At 42.6% G+C, this 22,736-nt stretch overlaps 1 protein-coding gene across 6 annotated transcripts in view; it reads right to left on the reverse strand.

The window, feature by feature from the left end:
* dbn1 (drebrin 1) overlaps positions 1-10,186 on the reverse strand; it is a 92,335-nt gene extending 82,149 nt beyond the window's left edge. For all 6 annotated transcript variants that reach the window (XM_056396521.1, XM_056396520.1, XM_056396524.1 and 3 more), the window contains exon 1: positions 10,029-10,186. In XM_056396521.1, the coding sequence (XP_056252496.1) occupies positions 10,029-10,111 (83 nt within the window). In that variant the 5' untranslated portion in view covers positions 10,112-10,186. The remainder of the gene's footprint in view (positions 1-10,028) is intronic.
* Between the last annotated feature and the right edge of the window lie 12,550 nt (positions 10,187-22,736).

Below are 22,736 nucleotides of genomic sequence, written 5' to 3' on the forward strand. Positions count from 1 at the left end.
AAGAAAGTTTCATAGTGTTCTTTTTTTTTGCCCTAAAAGTTTTTAATATTTGATTTAACTGACGATTTATTGACCCTGCAAATGCTTCAGTTTTCCAGGACAAATCTAATTATTTGGAGAATTATTTTGACTTAAGGGTTGATTTTTTTTTTATTGATGCCAGAGAGAGTATAAATATCTAACTCTGTCACGTCTTGAAATACTGACACTGAAGATGAAACAGAATCTCCTTGTACAAGCAGATCTTTTTCATTTGTTTAAGGAAAAGAGACTCAATTAAAAGGAAAAATGACTCTGCAAAAGTCCAGACCAGCTCTGTGGTGGAGTGGCACAAAGAAAAGCTCAACTCTCAGTCCAATTATAAGGTTTATTATAACGGACTTCATCAGCAGACAGAGTTTTTATTCTCTGCCGAGATGCGTTTGAAAGCTCCAGGAAAATCGAGCACTGTAAGTGAGATTTATTCATTTATCTATTTTAAAATCAAAGACAGATGTTAGATTTTGAATTATTTTTCCCTGGTGGGAAACACATTTACAGGGTCAGTTCAACCCAACTTACAAATTAATATCAATAACAAGTATAACGATTATGATAACAACGATTCCAATTAACACTAGTATCTAGCCATGCAGACAGTTTTGGACTCAAGTGATTTCTGCTGAAACTCTCAACACGTTGGAGGTGAAGATTTATTTTCTTCTGAATGTGAAAAAGTGTGAAAACTGTCCCCAGTTTATCTGCACCCTTCCTAACCAACGAGCCATTAATCTTCATTCACAGCCGAGTGTGGTCTCCGCTGTCAACGTGGACGCTAACGACTCCAATAAAGTGTGTTTTGTTTTTATCCCCCCCCTCAGTGTCAGTGCTGTAAACTTCTCCCGGCACATGTCAAGTGTCTGCTGAGGAAAACATGAGAATAAATCTTCAGCCTTGTAAAGACTGAGGCGTGTTTGCTTTTGATTTTGCTAGTGTTCCAGCGTCTGGACTCGTTCCTCGCCGTGACATCACTGACCTCCGTCTGACACGCCGCCGCCCGACCCGCCCGACCCGCCGTCTCACCTTTTCTCTGAGATAGTTACTGAAGGTTACGACCCCATTATGAAGCTGAGGCGCGTCACCGGGCGGGAGGACGGAGGAGGGAGAGACGCTGGAGGAGCAGATCTCCGCCAATGTCAAACAACACACACCAGACTTCAGAGGAAAAAATGCTAATTCATAGTTAATGATCTGGATCCAAAACCAAAATTTAATGGGAGGTAATAACGTGGGAGTTGTAGATTGGAGGAAACACAAAGCATCTACATGTCAGAGGAAACTTGATGTTTGTGGCATTTACTCCACTTTACATTTGTCTTGACAATAAATGACTGTGTAAAAGATTCACAGCTAATCCATTAAAATGAACTGATTTCACTGCAAACTTTCTTTTTTTGTTTTAAATCTTCATGCGACGTTAAAAAGAGATGAAGAGGCGACTCTCTCTTCTGTGTTTCATGCACTTTTCTTTTTAGCCTGTATTTTTATTTGCAGATCCAGGATCTGCTCCACTCACTGTCGGCTGCTTGTAATGTCAGTGACATGGTTTATTTAAGCTGATCCCAGTGCAGCAGTCATCGTGTCTCACTCTCTATAAAAGGAGAAAATAGATTTGAGAAAAATGGACAATGAGATTAAGAAAAGAGAAGATATGAAGAGGAGGAGAGGGAGGAAGAAGAGCGATAATTACACTGATAATTCACTTTATTTCATGTCAATCAATAAAATTTAGTGCAGTGAGGTTTTTGTTCAAGTCATTAAAGATGTTTAAGATTTAAGACGATTGATTGTTGTGAACGGACTGTGAGCCAATATTCACATCATATTAAAAGAACATTAAATAATACAAGTTATATAAACACTTATAATATGGAACGGGAAAGTAATTATTAACTGAAATCTAATAACATAATTAAGAAGTTAATTAATTAATTTAAGGCCCTGAACTATTTTCTCAGTCGGTGTCTTACTGTGACTTCGACTAATTTTCTGCCAAAAATTCAAACAGTTCTGGAAATTTCATGTGACAGATTTCTGTCAATTAATCTGATCACGTGTCGGACCACGTGATGAAGCTGATTACAGGATTTGATTGTTGCTTATTTAGTTATGAATATATATATATATATATATATATATATAATATTCATGCCGAAATAGCAAAAAACTTGACTAATTACAGCTTCAGAAATTAAAAAAATTTGCTCGGTTTTCCCCTAAACCACAGATTTCCAGATGAAATACTTTGGATTGCAAGGAGATTAATAAATAATTGCTGATTTATTTGATGGTAAACAGTTTGATCAATTCTTAAATCCGAATTAAAGACAGATACAGGATAATAAATAAACAAAACCAGCTCAAACCAGCTCACGTGAGCGAAGCGGATAGAATAGATAGATGACAGTAAAAGCTTGTTCTGCATGTTGTACCACTGACCCTGTTCTACATCAATCTGAGAGTCTGCTGCTGCTTTCAATACTGGTAACACTTTCAGTTTCTCTTTGCATGAGACGACCTGCAGAGGAAACACAGCAGAGCCTGATGATGATGATGATGATGATGATGAAGAAGAGAGAGGGACAGAGAGGACACATTCGAGAGGTCAGAGGTCAAAACTGTGAAGTCCAATCAGTCTGAGCAGACTTCCTGTTTGCTTCCTGACCTGCAGGAGAATCTGTCATAGAAACATGAAGCTGCCTGGAAAATCCCCAAATACTGAACTATGTCATGTGATTGGTTTTTAGGTCAAATTCACTCATTATTTTATAACACAGCTGACAAAAAGTCGATTAATCAATCAGCTGATCGACGGAAAATGAAATCAATGACTCATTTTAGTCAAACAAGTGACAGTTTGATGCTTTTCTTTGTCATTTATCGAAGTAATATGAATCTAACAACGACTGTTGGTTGTATAAAATGTGCTATTTCAAATACGTCACCTGTAAGACATTTTGTTACCACGACAACGGATGTCCTCCAACCTGTGGAGACGCTCCTGAAGTAGCGCCCTGAGTGGTCGTTCAGGTTGGAGGACGTGTGGTGACATCACAGGAGAGACTGTTTTCTCCACGCCTGAAGAACTGACCTTTACGTGTCAGAATTCCCCTTTTTTTGTGTGTTTTTTTTTTGTTTAAGGGACTTTTTTGAAGCCATAAAAAAAATATTTTTTCTGATCCGCTGTCACTGTGGTTGAGATCTGGTTTAGTTCAGGGAAGTAAAACTACCTGGAGACGGTTCAGGAAAGGTCAGAGACCATCTGCGAACCAGTAACTTCTGCTTCTGAAACACTGGCAGCCTGAACAAATCCCCAGCGCTGATATCTGAACGTAACCAGAGGTGACCGTCAGGCAAATACTCGGGGCCCCCCAAGGGGAAAAGGGGGCCCCTGATGACCCCTCATATTGTCACATTTTGCAATGACAACTATAAACCTCCCATAAAGACGCTGTACAGCACACTGCTGTCACCCCAAACCCTCCACCCCCCCCCTCTAAGTGGGGCCTGTGATGTGTGCTGTAACCAGCCTCTACTCACTGCCTGCATGTGAGGCGTTCAGGGACAATAAGGAAAGGAGAGATGAACGTTAACTCTGATAAACGAGTTGTTCTGATATGAGCAGCTTCAGTGTGTGAGACGACAACAGATCATTTTCATCCTCCATGAAAACCTTTCATTTTACACCATGAGCCCAGAATGACAAAGTGCACATCCAGCAGCTGAGCTTTGTTTTTGTTTTGTTTTTGTTTTTTTTGCCGTTGACCTCAAACAGCTCTTCACTGGGTGACTGACCTTGAGTGCACACACACACACACACACACACACACACACACACACACACACACACACACACACACACACACACACACAGCTAAATAAACAAGCTAACAAGCTAATGAGAAGCCAGGTAGAGACGTGAGCAGGAGGAAACAGCAAGTTCAAAAACATTCATTAAAAAAAGTCTCAGATGTGAAGGTTACTTTGTCCGAGGACGATTAATGAAACACGATTCCGGGTTCGCCGACCCTCCTGCTCGGCTCCTCTTACCACCATTTTTCTTCTGTTGTCAACCTGGCAGAGGTGACTCGTCAGGTAATGGCTTCCTCAAACAGCTGGAGGGGGGGTCAAGGGGTCATATGACAGCAGCCTCCGGCCAAATCAGCCGCCGCGGAGCGCTCTGCATTCCTGAACGTCTGCGGATTGTTTGATATCGGATCACGCCGATTCGCTCTGTGGCCTTTTCACAGCGTCACCTTTACTTCTGACATTTGTGGCTCAGGAGCCGACGTTCTTTCTCTTTTCCGCTTCGGGCAACAGATGAAACAACGACGAGAGGCTGTGAAGTCAGTCCCGGCTTCATACTAACATTTGAATACGGCAGATTGGGTGTAAATTTAACATCAAAGAACAGGTGTCCATCACTCCTACCTGCATGACTCAGGCTTTTCAGTGTAAAAGCTGGAGCAGATTTTAAACATGATGTCACTGTTTGGCTTCAGCCTCGTCCTGCACATCATCTTTTTCTAGGTTTTTTTTTTTTGTGAGAAACCTGAGTGTGCACCCAGGTGTGCTTCACCGGTTTCTAGCCTCAGGTTTTCACCTACAGGTCCTCGACCTGAACGAGCAGGCGTCAGTCAGAGACGGAGCCATGTTGTTTTCAGCTCGTCCGTCCGTACATCCCATCCTCCCATCTCAGTAACACCTTGAAGGAGCTTCTTTAAATTTGGCGCAAGCGTTCACCAGGACTCAAGGATGAACCGATTAGATTTTGGTGGCTAAAGGTCAAAGGTCAAGACCATGGTGACGTAACAAAACATGATTTTAGCGATGTGAATGCGATATCTCTAGACCTCCTCACGGGAGTCCCTTCAAATTTAGCACAAATGCCCATTTACAATGAAGGATGAGCTGGTTAGACTTTGGTGGTCAAAGGTCAAAGGTCAGTGTGACATCACAAAACACCTTTTCACACAGCAATTATGACACACAAATGATTAATATTTTACATGACTCTGGATAAACAGGGATGTGACCTGAAACTAGTCTGAGTGGCGGAGGGATACAACAACGACCAACAGGAGTGCCTCCTGACAGCGGCAGGTGTACTGGATCTTGGTTGTCACGGTTACAATAATAAACATAGTGGCGTACCTACCTGACTGTAATAACAGTCATGGCTTGGTGAGGTTCAGGAAAAGATCGTGATTGTTGTTAATTTAAGTACTTCTTCAACATGAGACGATCTCGGTTGTCATGGTTACAAATAATAACAACACTTTGACAACACTTTTCCCTCTTGCTCCCGTCATAATCACTACGACCACTAGATGTCACCTAGCAACAAAACGTAACTATGGGTCATAACGACCTGCCGCACAGACGACCTGTGGGCTCGTCTCGTTTTCACGCTTGATTGAAAACAATTCAAGCGGCATTCCTCCATCAAACGGTGAGTAACGCCACCTCGTCCTCTCTTGTCTGAGAGATTCAAAGACTCATGATTCAGCCGGAGGGAAACCCCGTCATCGTCCTCGTCAGGATCCTTCTCCCCGTTATCAGCAGACGCAGCTTCACCCTCCACTCTGGTTTAAAATACAAGAGGACACATCCGTCATCTGGATTCTTGCCGCTTGATATCCCTTCAGCTCTGGCCGTCCAACCACGCACAGATAACCGGCGCGCCGAGGGCAGAGCCGGTCGCGGCGGCCGTGTCCGTGCTCGCTGCAGAGAGGCTCAAAGTCTGAGTAACAAGCTGCACGGTGACAGGATCGCACCGCTGTGGACGTGTGAGTGAGCGAGGCAGAGATAAGGCCTGTTCACAGGGGACGTGTATTATGTGAGGATGTCGTGTAATTAATGAATGAAGCTCTGCAGCTTTGTGTTTCATGAGGAAACACCTTCCTGACCGACTCCACTGCTGCTGCACCGACGACGAGGCAGGAAATGAAGAAGAAGCAGAAAGTAAGAAGAGCATGAAGTTAATTAATTCAGCAGGTAATTATTATCACTTTTATCAGTGGGTTTCCCCAAATTACAGGAGACAATTTACAATTTACACTGGAGAACCTGATGACATCCGATATAACTGATTGATCGTTTAGTCTGTAAACGGTTCATAAAAATATTCAGTTTACTGCAGTAAAAAATTGCAGCAATTCTTCCCGTTTAAGAACCGCAAACTGTTTTGTATTTTTTGCTTAAAAATGACCTAAACGATTGATCTGCTAATCATCAATATGGCTGCCAATTAATAGTTGAATTTATTAACTGTTTCAGCTTTAATGCAGTTTGTTTCATGATTGATCCTTTTGATTGTTCAGTGCAAAAGTCCCAAAAAACAAAAATGTTGAATTTATTATCAAAGGAGACAAAGAAAACCTCAAATATTCACATCTGAGCAGCTTAAAAAATAACTTTAAAAACTGCATCAGTTGTTAAAATTGTTGTCTGTCTGATTCCCTTCATTCATTCTTGTGGCCATATTTCTGTTTCTCTGTAGTGATGCTTAATCCCGCCTACAAAGCTCTGATTGGTCCGAACCAGGAGCAGAAAACACCAGACCTGTCTGAGTCACTAATCAAATCATGACATGGACGATTTGATCCCGAGGTTCCTCATGTCTCTGACGTCGATCTGTGTGTGACGCAGATTAAAATTTTTTAAAATATTTTTATCACTAAAACAACAGAGTCATCGGCTCCCAGAGAAACGTGGATACAGTAGATGGACAGATTAGCACAGAGCGGGGTGGGGGGTGTTTGGGGAGGTGTCCCATGTTGTTTGGGGTCAGCGGTGTTTGGGAAGTCTCGGCCTTTGTTCAAATCTCATCAAGTGTGAAAAACGGGGGCAGGCCTGAGGCCCCCTGCATCATCTCTCCGCTCCACCAGGTCATTCGGCAGAACAACCCAACACCACGAAAGGACACATTAACCTTTAGCTTGATTGCTGACAGTTCTCACTCACACGAACAGGGCGACAAACAGGGATATGATGATGCCAGGCCGCAACTCACACTTTTACAGTTTGGAGAAGTCCGCAGAGACGTGCGAGTGGAAAAAGCATCATTTCCTGCAGAGATCAACAACTTAACAAGCAACAGTGATGTTTTCTTTTTATTTATATATACAGTATATCCCTGGAGAACTCAGTGTCAGAGTGTTAGGACACAAACACGCCCGGCAACAGTGATGGAAATCAGGACTTTATCATTCTGTCTCCGACAAACTCTCATATTTTTACATGTGATAGACATTATTAGACTGTAATCGACTCAATGAGACCAGGTCAGAACCTTGTACATGTCCGGACCGTGGTGTATTTGCATTCTGCCTGCTTGTTCACGCCAAATAACACTCAGCTAACCAATGGTGTAACTTCATCACTCAGTCAGTCAGTCAGCGATTATTCTATTAAATACAAAATAGCTCTCTGTAGAGAGAAATGTTTATATTCCTCAATGAAAAAGTTATTTTTTGTATCAATACCTACACTATGTTATAATTGGACACTGGTATTACACACAGACCCACAAACTATTTTTTATTTTTGAATATTTGTCCTATTTTTCCATCAGCATCAGCACTAGACTGATAAACATTTTTTTTTTGTTTAGGGCTGAAACTAACAGTTATTTTCATTAACGATTAATCTTCTTGATTATATTATATTCATGATTGATCCTTTTATATTTAAAAGAGTGAAGTTTCTAAGAGTCTAAGTTGTCTTATTCAAATTGTTGTTCTATCAGTGCAAAGCTCCCAAACACAAATATATTGAATTCATTATCGAAGGAGACAAAGAAAACTTTAAATATTCACATCTGAGCAGCTGGTATCGTTCAACTTTGGACATTTTTAATTAAAAAATAACTTTAAAAAATGCATCACTTGTTGAAATTGAAATTAATTTCAACTTCATTAACTTAATTCTCGAGGCCATATTTCTGTTTCTCAATAGTGAGTCTTAATCCCGCCTACAAAGCTCTGATTGGTCCGAACCAGGAGAGGAATAAAAACCATCAATAAACACAACACCAGACCTGTTCTGACCTCATTTAGACTAATGACCAGCAACAGATGGCACAGGTTCACGTTTCATACTTAAGATGGTGACTGAGTGTTTGGCTGCAAACAGCTTAAAACAGGATCTGTAATCTGAGCCGAATCACTGCACAACCTCCGGTGACGTCGAAACTGGAGGTCACACTCATCAGTCAGCTGACTAATCACAGCACTTTAAACAAATATTTATTTTTAGATATTTGCTTTTTGGTTAAATAAGAGGATTTTTAAGGCGGAAACGCGTTGACCAAACGCTCTCTGCTACAGTAGTGACTGCTGACTCGTCTCGATCCAGGACAACAGGTTACACTTTAACTTGAAACTCAAACATGACCTCTTCTAAAAGCTCTTACCCGCTTCATTAACTCTTAAAACTGCAACAGCTTCTTAAACTGAATCAATAATAAATTCTTTCCCCTTTTAAATGTCTGTCACGCACAAACAAGAAGAGACGCTGGCAGCAACACCAAACCAACTTAACAGTCCTATAAAATTCGCATGATTACTCTTTCCTTTTCTCTGACATCACTTTAATTCACCAATAACATTCCTGTGACGCGTTCACATGCTGGTGGGAAAGTCCAGCGTCCGGGAATTCCTGGTTGGCAGCGACGCAGCATTCATGTGCAGCCAGTGATAAACTGATTAAGTCCATAATTTGGTAATTTATCAAACAATATTACGGTTGACTTCAAACACAAACCAATGACCTAGATGACTGAGGACATTCAGACGTCTTGCTGAGCGTTTTGGGGATGAAGACCCTCAGAGAGAAAAGGTCTTCAAGTATCTACAACCACGTCCAGTCGCCCTCGATTCAACTGTTTCTTGGAAAAACTAAAAAGTACACGCTGTGTTTTTGTACGAATGTGCGCACAATTAAATCATCAGTTGCAACGAAAGCATTTATCAAAAACAAGAAGTTAAAAATTTCCACTGAAAAATAAATGGGTTTCCACGTTTGGAGGACGTGTTGGCCATTTTAAAACCTTGTTTCATTTCACTTTAACATGAAATATTTCACCATTTCCATGTGGGCAAGGCCACAATGAGTGATGATGGACGCCCCCCCTCCCCCCCTCCCTGCACCCCCTTCCCCTTCCCCCTCCCCTCCCCCCCCCGGCCTCGCCCCTCTCCTCTCCGCCCTCGTTTAGGGGGATGCAGGGGCTCATCAGTATCTCTGGACCAGGCCCCGTTTTCATCTGCTGAAGCTTCTCTCACGCGCTCTCTCGCCAAAAACACCGCTGCATCGCATCAATGCGTTGAGGAAAATTTTTTAAAAAAAGGCTCAAATTGCTTCCAGCTGGCGGAGAGAGAAACCGGGTCCCGGCTCAGAGCGCGGAGGAGAAACTGAGAGGAAACAAAGCTTTCCGCTTGCACAATTATTTGTCCAGTGCGCACATTGCTCCTGACTCTGCAGTGCAGTTCACTTCAGGCTCCAACACCCACAGACCTGCTGCTTTCTGGTCTCTACCCCCCCCACGCCCCCCCCCCAACAACTCAACTCTCACTTTCACCGCCGCACAGCTTCCTCCAGCTCGGAGCTTCTTAATGCGCTTAATTAAGAAAAGGTAAAGCTGCGCGGTGGATTTCAGCTGCAGATAAAACAAGTCTGTCTTGACAGAGTGTGTGTGTGTGTCTGTGTGTGTGTGTGTAGCATTGGTGAATCTGGATGTGGAGTATATCTGTAGTTTAACACCAGCCCGTTGTGAGGATGGTGATGATGATGCACGGTGCGCCCCTGTCCTGTCCTGCGCCGCGCCGCGCTGCGCATCCTCCGGCGTGTGCACCACCCCGGACAACAAAAACCCCGAGAGAAAGCCAGGAGAGGAGCAACGCAGCGAAACGTGGAGAAAGAGGAGATGGAGCGACAGAGGGAGGAAGGGAGGAAGGGAACGGACGGTCGGGCCGGCCCGCAGGACTCACCAGTCGGTGTCCGAGGTCTCGTCAATGACGTCCTGGTAGGCGGTCAGCAGGGCCAGTCTGTTCTTGCCGAGATTCACAGCCATGTTTCTGTCCCTGCAAGCATCCAGACCGCTGCTGATGGAGAGAGACACGGAATGAGACTACAGAGAGGACGGAGAGGAGGAGGAGGAGGAGGAGGAGGAGGCTCTGACTGGTGGAGACAAAGAGAAGATCACGGTGCCCGAGGGGTCCTAGCGCCGAAACATTACTGACTAACCAGTCTGATGGGTCCTAGTGCCCAGGAGTGAACTTTTATAACTGTACAACATTAGCTGCTGTGAAGACACAATAGAAACTGTACCACTGCTCAGGACGGAACATTTCATTATCTAACGGATAAATAAGGGATTCAAGAAATAAAGAAAAGCATTTATGGGGGAGGTAATTAATTTTATGGTTCTGTAATTTCCTAATAAATTCCAAGGAAGATTCCCAGAAAGAATGATCCGATTTCATACCAAGAAAAAAATAGTTAATTTTCAATAAGCTGCAACTAATTGTTAAATGATTATCGATTAATCTGCCAACTGTTGAAAAATGTCCTTTTTCCTTAAGCCCTGTGATGTCTTCAGATGACTGATGTTGTCCTAACAACATAGTTCAGTGGTTGTATCCCTCCGCTACTCAGACTAGTTCCAGGTTACATCCCTGTTTATGCAGAATCATATAAAATATTAACCAGTGGTGTGAAATTTAGCAAATAATTGCAGTGTGAAGTCTTGAAAAATGGCTAAAAAGTGTTTTGTGAGGTCACACTGAACTTGACCCTTGAACTTTGACCTTTAGCCACCAAAGTCTAACCAGATTGTCCTTGAGTCCAGGTGAACGTTTGTGCCAAATTTGAAGGGATTCCCTAAAGGCGTTACAGAGTTATCGCGTTCACAAGGCCAAAACCGCCTTTTGTAAGGTCACCCCAACCTTGACCCTTGACCTTTGACCACCAAAATCTAATCAGTTCATCATTGAGTCCTAGTGAATGTTTGTGCCAAATTTGAAGACGTTCCATCAAGGCGTTAGAGAAATATCGTGTCCACGACGATGGGACAGACGGACGGAAAACAATATGTCTCCGGCTCTGACCGTTGCCGCTGCGGAGGAATACAAACCAAACATATTCAGTTTCTTATCACATTAAACAAAAGAAAGAAGCAAATCCTCACATCTGAGAATCTGGAGCTACTTTTTACCAGCTGACACAGTTTTATGATATTTGTAGCGGCTATAATTCTATGAGCCGCTGAGAGTATGAGGTTGGGTCCTCAGGTTCATAGTTCTGTGACGCGCCAGGAGGGTATGAAGCAAGATACGCTGAGATCCAAAATACTTTCGTTGCATTTATTGCGTAAAAAGAGTACAGAGCTATCACAGCGTAGCGAGGATGGATGTATGAAAAAATGATAATAACAGATTAAACAGATACAAAAGTGAGATTAATGGATAAATGGATAAAGTTTAGCGTTTGCGGTCAACAAAAATTATGGCTACTACCCAACCCTGACTCTCTCATTCATCTGATCACCTGGTAAGTGCACACCTTTATACACACACCTACTCCCACCTGAACCACTCCCTCTGCCTCACACACACACACCCACACACACTGTGCTCCTCCTCGGTTACCTATGTCTCCTATACACCAGCCCCTGAATTATTAAGTCTCACATAATAATTCACATTTCAAACACAATAGGGGACATAATAAATCACATAAATTCCAAAATGCAATAAAGAATGTCTAAACTGCTCAAGTCCATGAATAAACCATTACACAGAATATTCCTTCTTCTGGTCATCTCTATGACCGATTAGTGAAAAGTCCGGCTCACATCTAATAACACAAAGTCCCTGTAGAGATCAGCAACGTCCTCATGCTGCCTCCTCCTTCTCCAGCAACAAACACACCTTGGATATGGGTCTGTCCAAGCAACTGGTTTTTGTCTTAATCCGGATTTGACGCACAAACCCCTTGCGATCTGGAAAGGTCTGCAAGACACGTCCCATAATCCAAGAATTACGAGGTGCGGTACTGTCCATAAGCAAAACTAGATCTCCTATGACAAGGTTTCTCTGCACCCCAGTCCATCTCTGTCGTTCCTGTAACAGAGGCAGGTACTCCTTTGTCCAGCGCTTCCAGAAAAGGTCAGATATGTACTGGACTTGTCTCCATCTTCTCTGTGCATACAGGTCTGCTACTTGGAACTCCCCAGGTGGTAATGAAGGCTGGTTTTTAAGCAGTAACAGATGGTTCGGTGTCAGCGCTTCCAGGTCGTTAGGATCCGTGGAAGCCTTGGTGATGGGCCTGCTGTTAATAATGGCCTCCACTTCACAGAGAACTGTGTGGAGTCCTTCCTCATCCAATCGTTGTACCTTGAGAGTGGAGTTCAAGACCTTCTTCACCGATCTGATCAGCCTTTCCCATGCTCCTCCATGATGTGATCCAGCAGGGGGATTGAACGTCCACTTGATGCCCTTTTGAAGTAACACATCATGGATCTGTGCCTGGTTCCATTGAGCAATTGCTGTCTTTAGCTCACGCTCTGCTCCCACAAAATTTGTCCCATTATCAGAACGCAGCTCACGGACCTGTCCTCTTCTGGAGATAAAACGCCTTAGGGCATTTATAAAGGAGTCGGTGTCCAGAGCAGGTGCCACCTCAATGTGAATAGCTCTCAATACAAGACAGGTAAACAAGACACCATACCTTTTCACCATACTCCTCCTACTCCTCACTTCAATGGGTCCAAAATAGTCAACCCCCACACAGGTGAAAGGAGGTTCATCAGGCCTGAGTCGTTCTGTGGGCAAATCTGCCATCTGCTGGTAAACTGGAGTGGCATTAAGTCTTCTGCAGATGGTGCACTTGGACAGAACCCTCCTAATGGCAGTGCTTGCTCCTGTCATCCAGTATTTCTCCCTGAGCTTGGACAACATATGGTTACGACCACTGTGTCCTACCTCTTGATGTATATTTCTCAGCAACAGGGTAGAAATATGAAGATCTTTTGACAGAATGACAGGATGCTTAGACTCCAAAGGCAGTGCTGCTTTACTGAGCCGTCCTCCCACACGCAGGACTCCATCCTCCAGCTTTGGACACAACTTATACAGGTGACTACCTTTCTTGACATTTTGCCCCTTTTCCAGACACGAAAGCTCCTCCAAAAACTTTCTCCTCTGGCAAAACTGGATTATGGTCAGCTCAGCCTTGTCCATGTCCTCCACGGTAAGAGCTCTCAGGACAGCTGCGCCTTTAAACATGCACCGTTCCTGATTCTCACTTCTTTGTTGCTTCCTGCTCTGTTCACTCTGATTGGGTGTTAGCTCCTTTTTCTTCCTGATACAGGATAACAACCATTCCTTGTATTTCAGCCACCATGCCACAGCTTTCTTTAGTCTGACCCATGAAGAATAATGATGGATCAGGTGAGTAGTGGGATCCTCTCCAGCTTGTACAGCATTGACAACAACACATTTCTTCACCTCTGGATCATCGTTGGAGAGATGGCTCACAGGCTCAGGATTCACAGGCCATTCTGATACAGGTTGGCAAAGAAACTGAGGTCCCATTAACCAGAGTCTGTCCTTCAGAAACGCCTCCACTCTGACCCCTCTAGATGCTGCGTCTGCTGGATTTGAAGATGTATCCACGTACCTCCACTGAGCAGGGTGAGATGATTTCAGTATCTCTGAAACACGATTGGCAACAAACACCTTGAATCTGGAGCTTTCATTGTTGATATATTTCAACACAGACACACTATCAGTCCAAAACACAGATTCCTGAAGACTCATGTGTAGCTCTTTCTTCCACAGGCAATCCATGCGGCTGGCCATTGTTGCAGCAATCAGTTCCATTCTTGGAATTGTAACTGTCTTCAGTGGGGCCACACGAGCCTTTCCCATGATAAAAGCACTGTGCATTTGAAGGTGCTCATCCTGCAACAACAGGTAAGTGACTGTACCATAGCCTTCCTCACAAGCATCGCAGAAATGGTGTAGTTGTGCACTAACAACGTCTCCAAACTCCAGAGGTTTTAAACATCTGGGCAGCTCAAAGTTGTCCAGTAAGTGGAGCCCTTGCATCCACTTCAGCCACTCTTTAGAGACATTCTCTGGTATGGGGTCATCCCAACCAACTCCTCTTCTGCACAAATCCCTCAACATCCTTTTTGCTGTGAGAACAAGGGGACTTAACATGCCCAGAGGGTCATAAATAGAACTCACTGTCGACAGGATGCCTCTGCGGTTGAGTGGTCTGTCCTTACACACCAACTTGAATTTAAAGGTGTCTGATGTGATACACCACTCTACACCCAGCACTCTTTCAATGGACGCAAACTCCCAATCCAAGTCCAACTGCCTCACGCCTTTAGCTCTGCGGGACTCTGGGATGGCCTTAAGAACTTCAGGTCTATTACTGTGCCACTTGGTCAAACAGAATCCTCCTTTAGTGCACAGAGATATGAGGTCATGACAGAGGGTCAGCGCTTCCTCCTCTGTTGCAACTGACACCAAACAGTCATCCACATAAAAACAGTGGTGCAGCTTATCCAACGTCTCCTCCTTATGTTCATGTCCAAAATCCTCTGCACATTTCCGGAGGGCAAAGTTGGCGCAGCTAGGGGATGATGTTGCTCCAAAAAGGTGTACCTTCATCCTGTACTCACATGGTGCTTGGCTCAGGTCTCCTTGTGGCCACCAGAGGAATCGTAGCAGGTCGGCATCATCTGGGGGCACTTGCACTTGGTGAAACATAGCTTCTATATCAGCCATGATGACCACAGGTTCCCTCCTGAACCTGGTCACAACTCCAATCAGTGAGCTTGTTAGATCGGGCCCTTGCAACAGCTCTTCATTCAGGGATTGTCCTTTGTAACTGGCACCACAATCAAACACAACTCTAAGTTTTCCCTTTGTTGGGTGGTGGACACCATGGTGTGGTATATACCAGACCCTGCCATCTCTTCTTTCCAGCTCTGCATCAGGAACCTTTTCAGCATAGCCTTTACTTAGTAGATCATTGATGAAGGTGTTATACTCCCTGTGAAACACTGGATCCCTCTGGAGCCTCCTCTTCAGATGGTTTTGACGCTGTTCCACTACTTTCCTGTTATTTGGCATGCTGACATTTGAAATTTTCAAAGGTAGGGCCACCTGATAGTGCCCATCAACATGCTTGGCTGACTTTGTGACCATGTCCATGAACCTCAGGTCTTCTCTGGACGGACCCACTTGTTCCTCCACAGGAGACTCTGGAAAATCCATCTTGAATTGCTGTTGCCACAGTTCATCCAAATTTACAATGGACACACGATTCACAGTTACTGGCTGCTCACAGTAATCGGCCTCTCCACTGTTTCCTGTCAGTGGTCCGTTAACTGTCCAACCCAGCACCGTCCTTATGGCGTAGGGTCCATTATTCTCACTACGGATGACTTCCAGCGGTTCCATGGCTTTTGGGACATTTGTTCCTATTAATAGCTCAATTCCAGCCTCAATCTGTGGTAAGGAGATATGTCTTAAGTATGGCCACCTTGTCAGATCCTTATTTGCAGGTATATTTGATTTGTGGACTGGCATTGACAACTGAGTGTAAGCCTTTGGCAACTCTATGAAGCTATCATCTTCTAGTGCTGCCACCTCCAGCTCTGGCACAATGTAGCTGCTGACCACCTTCTCCTGCCCCATGGTCCTGAGAAGAATGTTGGCTCTCTTCCCAGACAAATTGAGTTTCTGCATCAGACTCTCAGTACAAAACACTGCAGTACTTCCCTGGTCCAGAAAAGCATATGTTAGAATAATTCTATTGCCCTTCTTCGTCTTAACTTGAATTGGCACAATAGGAAGCTTACAATTCATCTCACCAGCCCCTGTAAGCCCACTGGAAACCAAGGTGCCGTCTACCGTAACTTGGACACCTCTCTCAGCAGGTTCTACAGTTGCAAAACTGTCCTTATGGAGCACAGTTGGGTGTTTTTGGCCACACTTTGAGCAGGAAACCTTCCTTTGGCAATTTTTGCTGACGTGCCCCACACACAGGCAGCGAAAACAAGCACCGTTTTCCTTCAGGAAGTCAATTTTCTCCTTGTGTGCCATTTTTTCCAGCCGTGCACACACATCCAATGTGTGTCCTCCAGTGCAGCAGAGACAGATCTTTTTGGCTGGTGATTTTATATCCGTAGCGTTGCTCACATGTTGGGCTGTTCTCTCCACACGATTTACTGTGGTTGCGAAGCTGGTTCCTCTGATGCTGGAGCGAGGGTGAGGTGTGTGTTTCATTTGTTTGGTTGGTATAGCAGAGTCCTGAATGTTTCCAAACACAGGGTCAGTCACAATTCTTACTTGTTTTTCAACAAAGTTGGCAATGTCCATAAACCTTGCTCTTCTGTCAAACCTTTCCTGCAGGTCACATACGTGGCACCTCCAGCGGTCTCTGAGTTTGTATGGCAGTTTTTTGATTATTTCCAACATATTTGTCGGTGTGTCTAGATCATTTAAATACTGCACATCCTCCATAGCGTTGCAGCATCCACGCAGAAAGAGGCCATACTCCTGGAGGGCGTTCACATCATCTGTTTTAATAATGGGCCATAACAAAGCTCTCTCCATGTATGCTGCTGCCACCCTTTGCTCATTGCCATAGTGCTCTTTCAATAGAGCCTTCGCCTTCACATATCCTCTGTCTGAATCAATGTACTGACAGCTCCTCACCAGCTCTCTTGCACGTCCTTTGGTGTACTGTTCAAGGAAGTATAGTCTGTCACAGTTGCTGTTGGTGTTTCGCTCAACTCCATTTTCAAAAGCTTTGATAAAAGAATGGTATTTAAGTGGATTACCATCAAACATGGGAATTTCTCTTTTAGGGAGTGCTGAGAGGCATTGTTGTTGCAATAAGAGTGTTGTAATTTCGTTTTGTTTCCTCATTATGTCCAGCACACTGTCATTTTGTGATGTGCCAGTTTGTGTAACATTGGTCACAGGATTTTCAGGAGCCATTAGGTAACGTTGGAGCGTGTAAGAAGGACCTGGGGGATGTTTTATGTCAGATGAGTGAGCGACTTTAGACTTCACAGCTGTCTGTATAGTTTCAACTGCATTAGGCTTTACTTTATCAGGCAATGATGGGAAAAATTCAGTGGCATTGACATTAAGTTGTTTTCTTGAGTGTGATTTTTCATAATATGAATTCATCCCATCTGTAACCTTTGACCTTGATTTACTGATAATACTTCTTTGTGATTTTATAACACTTAATTTTGCCATTTCCTCTGTAATTTCATTCTCTAGTACAAGCTGTTCTCTTCTCTTGCGTAGCTGTAATTCTTCTTCATCCAATGCGTGTTTCTCAATTAATGCCTTTCGTTTTGCTGTCAAAATTGCAAGATTTGTTTCTGTTTTTAAGCGAGCAGATGAGCTTGAAGATGAGGAATAGTGTGAGCGTGATCTCTTTGTTACATTTGAGATGCTGTCACAGGGCAAAAGTTCATCCTGAGGGTCTTGCACAGTAGACACAGGCACTGGAGGGTCAGCTGCAGGGACTTGCACTACCTGGTTCATTTCCTTTGATGGTTGCTCAGAAGTATTTGTCTGAAGTTGTAACTTATCTGAGTTTTCATGCAAATTTTCCTGTTTCCATTTTTCCACTTGTTCCTTGAATGCATCACTGTATTCCATAATGCTGCAAAACCAGTCATTGTGTTTTTTATGTTCATCATCAGGTAGTAGTGGCAGTAATTCATTATGCAGGTCAGTGGCCTTTTTACACAGTGCATTCATGCTGTTCAGATGTGAAAGAATTTCAGTCACGTCTTCTTTTGATTTCATGTGCGCCTTTATTTGCGGAATAAGCGCTTTGATTTTATTAACGGCACTTTTGCGCTCATGCTGCAGCCGGTCGATTTTATTTTCCAAAGCTTTAGGCGTCATTTTAATGTCTCTTTTTTCCTTTTCCATGTTCGAACATTCAGCAGCAGCGTTTATTTGACTCATTTCCATTAAATTGTATTTTGAATTAAACAAGACAGTAACAATTCATCAAAAGCGCATCCAGATTCCGTCCGTAGACATTGCCTTTAAGTTCATTGACAGAACATCCACTTAATACATTGTCTTCATTTGATTCAATGCATTCCAATTGTAGCAGATTCCTCAATCCACGAACATACAGGTTCAAACATACCTGTTCCTAGGTGTATAGATGACGTAGCGTGGCACTTAGCTGTGGCTCCTTTGTTCTCGGCTAGTCGTTGTTCGCACGACTTGGTTCTTTGATGCATCTGGATGTTTTTCATTAAACGCCTTTTTTGTTGACAAAATGTAGCGGCTATAATTCTATGAGCCGCTGAGAGTATGAGGTTGGGTCCTCAGGTTCATAGTTCTGTGACGCGCCAGGAGGGTATGAAGCAAGATACGCTGAGATCCAAAATACTTTCGTTGCATTTATTGCGTAAAAAGAGTACAGAGCTATCACAGCGTAGCGAGGATGGATGTATGAAAAAATGATAATAACAGATTAAACAGATACAAAAGTGAGATTAATGGATAAATGGATAAAGTTTAGCGTTTGCGGTCAACAAAAATTATGGCTACTACCCAACCCTGACTCTCTCATTCATCTGATCACCTGGTAAGTGCACACCTTTATACACACACCTACTCCCACCTGAACCACTCCCTCTGCCTCACACACACACACCCACACACACTGTGCTCCTCCTCGGTTACCTATGTCTCCTATAATATTTGCCTGCGATAGTTGCCAAGTGACGAGGACTGTGCAGCAGCATTAAAGACATAGAATAAAAATGTCGCTAAAATACAGACGTTTTGTTCAGAGTGCAGAATGCGTCTTACATTTTCTCAGAAACACAAGAATCATTTCCTTTTATTGAACTAATTCTTGGAGCTGAAATGTACATTATTTAGAGAATTATTATCATTATTGTGTAACAGTGCGAGTCTGACAGACAACTGAGTAATGTGAGCTTACCTCTGATGCCCACACACTGTGGTGGGAGCAGCGACTTCATCATGTGGAAAATCATTTGATTTATTGTTGGATGCTGTAAAGAGGCACCGGGCGAATCAGCAGCAGCTAAACAAAAAAAAACCAAAAAACAGACTCTGTGCACCTGACTCAGCGTTTTACATTACCACAGTGTTTCATTAGTGAAGGAGCAAAGCAAACATTTTGTTGTATCATCAGCTGATATCACTTCTACTTGTATTATGTGTATTTCCTCAGAGATGATAATATTTTTATTATTATCATTTTATCGTTTATTTTCACAGGTTTTTGATGATCTTATTTGTCTGTAAGTGTCTCATGTTTGTTGTAATGGCAAATATATTTCCTCATATTTTTTTTTATGGTTTTTACTTTAAAATGAAATACTGTGTGCACCCATGTCTGTAGACGTATTCAAATCATATTCTGAATTAGAAATATCACTCACAAAATACTTCATTACAAGTAAAAGTCCTGCACTCAGGATTTGGTAATGCTTTGTTTTACAGGAGCAACAGTTTCCAGTAATTTCCCTGACATTAACTGATGTATAACTATGAACTGATTTGAATTTCATTAATTCCAATTACTTACTAGTGTAACCAGAAGATGTTTTAGTTCACACTCAAATGGGCATGCAAACATTGACATTTGTCTAAAGGGAAGCATACAGTCAACACATGGAAAATAAAATATCCAGTATAGAATGAATATTTACTTTGATTTAAATGGAGCATTTCTTCCAAAAAAAAAAAAAAGAAAATCAGTGACCATTTATAAACTTTTATAATTAAAGCTACAAACTTTGTCTCTATTTTCCCTGAAAGGTAGATGTGGAAGTACTTGGTTACCTTGCATGAAGTCCTGTCGTCGGTCCATTCGTCCATTGTTTATATTCCTTTAGTCCGTGCGCGTCCACAGATCACAGGAGTCAGAAGTGCTTTTTCATAAAAGTATTCCGAGTTATGAATATCATCAAGAGAAGTCCGTTGATGACTATGGAGCAACTTTATTCGCACCACTTCTCCCCGCATTTCAAACGATTTCCCTCCTTCCTGCTTCCGGTCAGCGGGTCCGATTGTGTCCGACAGCTTTCTAGCTACAATATGGAAGTTTCCATGTGAAGATCCGTTCCGGTTGCGCTGCAGGAGGCACCGGTGATGACAGCGAGCGTAACCGAACGATCACATGAGATGACGCAATTCTTTCAGTTGGAGAAAACGCTGCTATTGGTTGCTGCCCCTGTCAATCATTTTAGCTCGAAGACAGGCGCCTGCCTTGTCCAATGAAGGGAGACGAAGGGGGGGGGCAATTCTGAGCCAATGAGAGGCGTGAAAACAGCCGCGGAGCTGTAGGCGGAAGTGCACGGGACGGAGCACCTTTTTTAAATGATTTTAAAAGCATCAAAACACTTCAGTATGTTTTCTGTTATTTACATATATATTATTTAAAGAGTTAAAGCACATTTCACACAGGAGTTTTTAACAAGATGTAGAAGGAACATGATGATTTATTCATTGTTCTTGTATAAACTACGTATATCCTAATTATGGTTATCAAATATGACTTTTTTCAGGTGAGGACAAAAACATACAGAAAAATACCACGTATAAGTTCGGTTTTATTTTCACAATCAAGAAAGATGTTACCTTTTCAAATGATGTCTGATGCATTACAGTTCTTTTGAACTGTAAGGCCAAAAAATGTGAGATTTTTCATTTGCACATGCAAATGTATGCAAATCGGGTTAAAAAAAAAGTAAACTGTATCATAAAGCATCTTTCAGGCAGAAGATGACAAGGAGAATTAAGTTTACAATACAACCCCCGAAAAGTTATAAGAGCAAGAAAAAGTCTAAACAGATTTTTAGTTTGATTTGGCTTCTGAACATTTTTCATTTCTGTTTTGTTTGTCAGAAAAGGAGCCGTCAACTCTTCTGTTGAATCAAGTCACTTCTGCTTTCAGTGAAAATTTGGACACAGAAATACCCTTGACTCATTTCCTCTTTTTAAAAGCAGTGCATGGATGTTACAGAACTTCAACAACTCCAACAGAAAATCCTAATATGTGTGTAGATTGATCAGATTATTGCACTGCTCTTTTTTACTGCTCTTTCAAAGCAGTCAATTGAAAGGCTCCAGTTAAAAGGTTTAAAGGGTCAGTTCACAGTTAGTTTTACACCCTGAGATATTATTTATATAAACAACGGCTGTGTTACCTGGACATTAGGCTTGGGCTTATATGCGCTAATATCAAATATCGCAATGTTTCTCACCATAAATCTGTTTTTTTCTGTCTACCCTGCTGCCAATATTGTTTTATATCATGATATTTGGACTGGGCTGCATTGATATATTAAATTTATGAACAGCAATGAATGGTATCCTTATAACACATCCAGTTTTTTCTGTCGTGATGCAAAAACCTCTGAAAATGATCATTTACAAACCTGGACATTGATTTGTTCATTTTAAATTCAAGGTTTATTATATTGATTCAAGGAATAAACACAAATCTGACCTGAAAGCTCTTTGTAAGGTTTTTGTGAACTGCACAAGCAAAACACTGAAAAAGGTTCTTTATTCTCATTTCCAGGAAAAGTTGACATTTAGGAGCGCCCCCCCCCCCCCCCCGTCTGGCAGCGGTGGTCGGTTGCCGTGGTAACCTGCCTGCCTCAGAGTTGAACCCCACACGGCCAGCCTCGCTGTTTTTCTCCCATGCGGGCCCGGCTGGCGCTGAGCCCACATACCTTCCCTCTGCTCTCAGAGCTCGGCGCTGAGGCCAGAGGATAATGGAGGAGGGGCGGTGATGCTGGTGGGCGCTTTAATTGGCACAAACAGCGACGTAGCACAAGGTGAACCTGCTGCAACTCACTTTGTCCACCGTTCAGTCTGCATAATTTATCTTCCTCTGCCGGGCTGCATTCACTGCGCCACCGCTTCCTCGTTTCAACCAAACACTATTTCATTCATTTATTTATTTATGTATTTGCATGAGAAATACGTTGCTCTAATAAACCAGTGGATAATCTGGAACAAGGCTTCACATATAAACAGGTCTACAGCACCGGAGTTGAGTCTTTTCTCGCTATAATAAATAAAAAGCTTTCACACCAGAAGCACATGAGTGTATATTTTCTGTCCTCACAGTATAAGTGCATCATAGAATCATGAATAATTGCCAATATTTTGTTGCCCAGCCTCTCAGAGGAAAGAAACACTTCGATTAGAGAGTAATAGAAGCCATTTTCATCATAATATCATTCTGTTCAGTGAACATGTCAGCATGCTAAGATTAAATAAACGTATTTATTTATATATTTACTAATGTACTTTGTGTGTTTTTTATTATGACCATGATGATGCTGAGACGTTGGTCTATAAATAAAGTTGTAGTTTATTCTATTAGTCTGTTTCTCCCGAACCAAATTTCATTTCTTTCAGTCTAAACCATAGTGACACGACCATCTATGAAGCTTTAATTCTTGACTTTTGCACTTTGATAACATTTGACAAACGCAATATTTATTTTTTGTCCCCATATGTTTTTATGTAATTTGATTCTCCTTTAACACTACCCCCCCCCCCCCCCCCCCAACTGAACACACACATATAGACTTACATTCATTTCCTGGAGACTCACCATAACCGTTCTTATCCCAA

This window comes from Seriola aureovittata, chromosome 15 (genome assembly GCF_021018895.1).
Source record: "Seriola aureovittata isolate HTS-2021-v1 ecotype China chromosome 15, ASM2101889v1, whole genome shotgun sequence".
Classification (NCBI taxonomy): Eukaryota; Metazoa; Chordata; class Actinopteri; order Carangiformes; family Carangidae; genus Seriola; species Seriola aureovittata.